General features: G+C 52.5%; 1 protein-coding gene across 1 annotated transcript; it reads left to right on the top strand.

Moving 5' to 3' along the window:
- The first annotated feature begins 391 nt into the window (after positions 1-391).
- Positions 392-3,411, top strand: LOC132243739 (olfactory receptor 2G3-like). Its single transcript, XM_059714129.1, has 4 exons — positions 392-406; positions 602-1,507; positions 2,908-2,935; positions 3,401-3,411. Exons 1-4 carry the CDS (start codon positions 392-394, stop codon positions 3,409-3,411), a joined length of 960 nt encoding a protein of 319 aa, XP_059570112.1.
- Positions 3,412-4,693: the final 1,282 nt, after the last annotated feature.

The following is a 4,693-nucleotide window of genomic DNA, read 5'->3' as shown; positions in this document are numbered from 1 at the left end:
ACCCCAGTTTAAACTTCCTTCCCAGTGCCTCTCAGCATTGTCTAGAGTATTTTCCATCTACCCTTGAGCTGATAAATAGCACTGGGAAAATGTCTTCACCGGTTGCTTTCTTCCCATCCAGGAAAGCAGCCACCTCACTGACCACTGCATTTTTTAGCTAGCTGGCTTTCTTCTGGTTTCCTAGGTCTCTTGGCTGCTTCGTGGGCCAGCAGGATTGGAGAGGCTGCACACGTGTCTGCATTGTACTATCTGGTAGCTTGGTGGCTAGAGCCGCATCAGGCTATGGGCTAGTACCAGTGGGAAATGCAGATTCCAATCCCCAGCTTAAGGGCAGGCTGAGCACCAAAGACTCCTGATCACTGAGTGAGTGCTTCAGCTGTGCAGTTAAACCATGAAAGAGCCCTTTGTGAGTAGTCAGTATGCTTAATGGACATTTGCATAATTGCAAGCCCAGAGGTGAATTTCAAACTGTGCATAAGTGCCCAAATCCGTAGTCATGCAGCTGTCTGCTATCAGGGGTGCAAAGAACAACAGAATCTAGCCTTTTTCTACTGTATCCTTCTGAGTAATTGCTTTTCTTATTGCTCCCTTTTGTTCCTAGGTCGGACGTGATGAGGAATCTCTCTGGGGGAACAGCACCTCGGTGTCGGAGTTCATCCTGCTGGGGTTCTCCAGCCAGCCCAAGACACAGCTGCTGCTGTTTGTGCTCTTCCTAACTATCTACCTGGCGACCCTCTTTGGGAACAGCCTCCTCATCACACTTGTCATTAATGACTCCCGTCTTCACACACCCATGTACTTCTTTCTGGCCAATCTTTCCTTTGTAGACATCGGCTACACCACCACCACTGTACCCCAGATGCTGGTCCACCTCTTCTCCACAAAGAAAAGTATTTCCTATACTGCCTGTGTTGCGCAGATGTACATCTTCCTTTGTCTGGGGATAATTGAATGTATACTCTATGCTGTAATGGCCTATGACCGGTATGTGGCCATTTGTCACCCTCTGCGATACACGGTCATCATAAACAGGTCAGTTTATGTCAAGATGGCCATCAGCTCCTGGGTATCTGGCTTCCTCTCTGCAACGATTCACACAGGCTTCACCATGAGGTTGCCCTATTGCAGCTTCCATGAAATCAATCACTTCTTTTGCAAGGTGCCAGCCATCTTGAAGCTGGCCTGTGCAGACACACACCTCACTGAGCTGGTGATTTTTGTGATGGCAGTTATACTGCTCCTCACCCCACTGTCTTTGATCCTAATCTCCTATGTATTCATCCTGGAAGCCATCCTGAGGATCAGCTCAGCTGAGGGGAGGTTCAAAGCCTTCTCCACCTGCACCTCACACATCACTGTTGTGACTCTCTTCTACGGTGCTGCCATGTTCATGTACGTGCGCCCAGCCTCCAGCTACTCACCCGAGCGGGATAAAACGTTTTCCCTCTTGTACAATGTTGTGTCTGCCCTCCTGAATCCTCTTATCTACAGCCTGAGGAACAAGGAGGTCAAAGCCGCCGTACTCAAAATGATGGGCAAGACGGACCACTGAGTTACGGTGGAGGAGGAATGGTCCAGTGGCTCTACAGGATGAGAGTGGAGGGGAGGGGATTTTAGTAATTCATTTCCAGTGGAGAATAAAAGTCATAATGTGTGCCTATCTTTCCATTCCTGGAAGGTAGAAAGTAGGGCTGTGTGAAGCTTTGGGTGGTGACTCGATTCGGAGGAGATTCGGCCTGATTCGGTGGCCAAATCTCCAAATCCGAATCGAATCAGGGGACCAATTTAAAGGTATGAATCGATCCAACGCTCTCCGAATCTTCGGCAAAGATTCAGAGAGCTTTGATGATGTGGACAGTCTCTGGTGACAGCAGCAGGAAGCCGCAGCCACTCCGAGCTGGTAAGTACTAGGGGCAGGAGAGGTGGGGGCTGGGGGAGAGGGGAGGGGACCATGGGGGGACCCCTGCCAGCCCCCCGACCCCTGTCCACTCCCCCAGCGCCCCCATGGCTGCCCCTGCCCGCCCCAGCTCGGTACTTTTAAAAAAATCCCCGGTGCCCAATTTGATGCTCCTGGGCGGGGGGTGATCCTCACTGCCCCACGCTGCATGGGGGCTCTGCATGAGCCCCCTCAAATCCCCCAGCCCTGCTCCTCCGGTCCCCCACGGCTGCCCCACCGGCCGGGGCTTTGGCTTCTTAAGAAAAAAGAAGCCGAGAAAAGCCCGGGGACTTAGCGCTCCTGGTGCAGCCTTGGGGCTTTGGGGGCTGCTGCAGACCCCCCACATGGCGGGGGGCAGCGGGGATTGCCCCCCCCAGCAGAAGCAGTGAGTCCCCGGGTTTCTTCAGGTTTTTTTTTTTTTAAGGGCCGGAGCTGGCCTCTGTGGGACACCGGTGAGGGGGCTGGGGGTGGGGGTCTCATGCAGAGCCCCCCATGCAGCGTGGGGCAGCAGGAATCAGCCCCCACCTGGCAGCACCAGCTGAGCTGGGCCTTTTTTCCCCCCAAGTGCTGGGAGCTGGGGCGGGCAGGGTGGCCATTGCCAGGCTGGGAGAGGGGCGGGGGGTGGACCAGGCCTGGCTGATTCGGAGATTCAGAGATTTTCAGAGATTTTTCATAGAAAATGAGGATTGGAAGGGACCTTAGGAGGTCATGCAGTCCAACCTGCTCAAAGCAGGACCCTCCCCAACTAGATCATCCCAGCTAAGGCTTTGTCTAGCCGGGACAAAGGATGGAGCTTCCACCACCTCCCTGGGTAACCTGTTCCAGCGTTTTACTACCCTTCTAGTGAGAAAATCCTTCCTAATATCTAACCTACACTTCCCTTGCTGCAACTTGAAACAGTTGCTTCCTGTTCTGTCATCTGTCACCACTGAAAACAGTCCAGCTCCATCCTCTTTCAGACCTCCTTTCAGGTGAAGGCTGCTATTAAATCCCTTCTCAGTCTTCTATTTTCTGGACTACATAAGTCCAGTTCCCTCAGCCTCTCCTCATAAGTCATGTCCCTTGGCCCCCTCACCATTTGTGTTGCCCTCCACTTGACTCTCCAATTTGTCCACTTCCTTGCTGTAGCGAGGGGGCCCAAAACTGAACACAGGACTCCAGATGTGGCCTCACCAGTGCTGAACAGAGGGAAATAATCACTTCCCGTGACCTGCTGACAACACACCTGCCAATGCAGCCCAGTATACTGTTAGCCTTCTTGGCAACAAGGACATGCTGTTGGCTCATATTCAGTTTATTATCCATTGAAACCTCCTGGGCCTTTTCTGCAGAGCTGCTGCCCAGCCAGTCAGCCCCCAGCCTGTACCGGTGCATGGGATTCTTCCCTCCCAAGTGCAGGACCTTGCATTTGTCCTTGTTGAACCTCCTGAGAGTCCATTCAGACCTATTCTCCAATTTGTCTAGGGAACGTGTAGATGAAACGGGGGTTTACTTCATCCGAAATTTAAGTGGTGGGTTTTTAGAAACACCGCTTCAGTGTAGGGCAAAGTAAACCCCTGTGTCGTGTACACCCATGTCTTACCTGCCTCTCTGGCGGTGGGTAGTGGAAGGCAAGCTGCTGGTGGGTGGAGAGGTCCCTGGGTTCAGGGGGGGCGAGGGGCAGGGCTAGTGCTTCCCTCTGTGGCAGTGGCGGCCCCCCCCCAGGCAGCACCTGCTTGTGGGCACCCGGCTTGGGCGGTCCTGGGGCGCACCACGGCCGCAGAGGCAGGGATCAAGTGCCTGCACAGCTCATGCAGACAGGCAAGCTCCAGCGGGAAAAAACAAAGAAGATCAGGCTCGCCACTTTTTTTTTTCTTTGCTGGAGCCTGCCTTTCCAGACTGCTGCGAGGCTGCCTGCATGGGCTGCCTGCACAGGTCCTGAGCCGCACAGAGCCCGGGGCTTCTCTCCACAGCTGTAGGGCAGCAAACTAAAATTCTTCAGATGTGTCTTAGTTTGCTGTGCCCCAAAATAATTTAATGCACATTATGCCTCTGAATGTGCTACAGCGGCTGGAATTAATGTGCAATACGCTGCCAACGCATGCAAACACCAACGCCATTGAAGTGGTACAAAAGCATTTAACTCACCTTCAAGTGTTGTGCACACATGCCTCTTGTTTCATCTACACACACCCTAAGTCACTCTGAATCCTAGCACTACTACCCTCCAGGACATCTACTACTACCCACAGCTTTGTGTCATCTGCAAGCTTGCTGCGGGGGCACTCTATGGCATCTCCCAGGTTGTTGATGAAGGCATTGAACAAAACCAGCCCCAGGACCGATCCCTGGGCCACTCCACTTGATACCAACTGTAAACTAGACATTGAGCCATTGAGTACTACTCTCCAGGCAGTTTTCTACTCACCTGACAGTTCATTCATTTCACCTGTACTTCCTTAGTTTGCCAGCAAGAATGTTATGGGAGACTGTATCAAAAGCCATGCTAAAATCAAGGTACACCACATCCATTGGTCTTCCTGCATCCACAGAGCCAGTCACCTCATCAGAGAAGGCCATCAGGTTGGTCAGGCATAAATTGCCCTTGGTGAATCCATGCTGACTGTTCCTAATCACCTTCTTCTCCTCCAAGTGCTTAGAAATGGATTCCTTGAGGATCTGCTCCATGATATTTCCAGGGACTGAGGTGAGGCTGACTGGTCTGTAGGCCCCTGGAGTCTCCTGTTTTTCCCTATTCTTTAACATGGGCACTATGTT

This window comes from Alligator mississippiensis, chromosome 11 (assembly GCF_030867095.1).
Source record: "Alligator mississippiensis isolate rAllMis1 chromosome 11, rAllMis1, whole genome shotgun sequence".
Lineage (NCBI taxonomy): Eukaryota > Metazoa > Chordata > Crocodylia > Alligatoridae > Alligator > Alligator mississippiensis.
This window is presented reverse-complemented; position numbering and strand designations above follow the sequence as displayed.

Coding starts and splice junctions, on each gene's coding strand:
- LOC132243739 (XM_059714129.1), top strand. Junction 1,508..2,907: donor ACAGCCTGAGGAACAAGGAG/GTCAAAGCCGCC, acceptor ACCTCCTTTCAG/GTGAAGGCTGCTATTAAATC.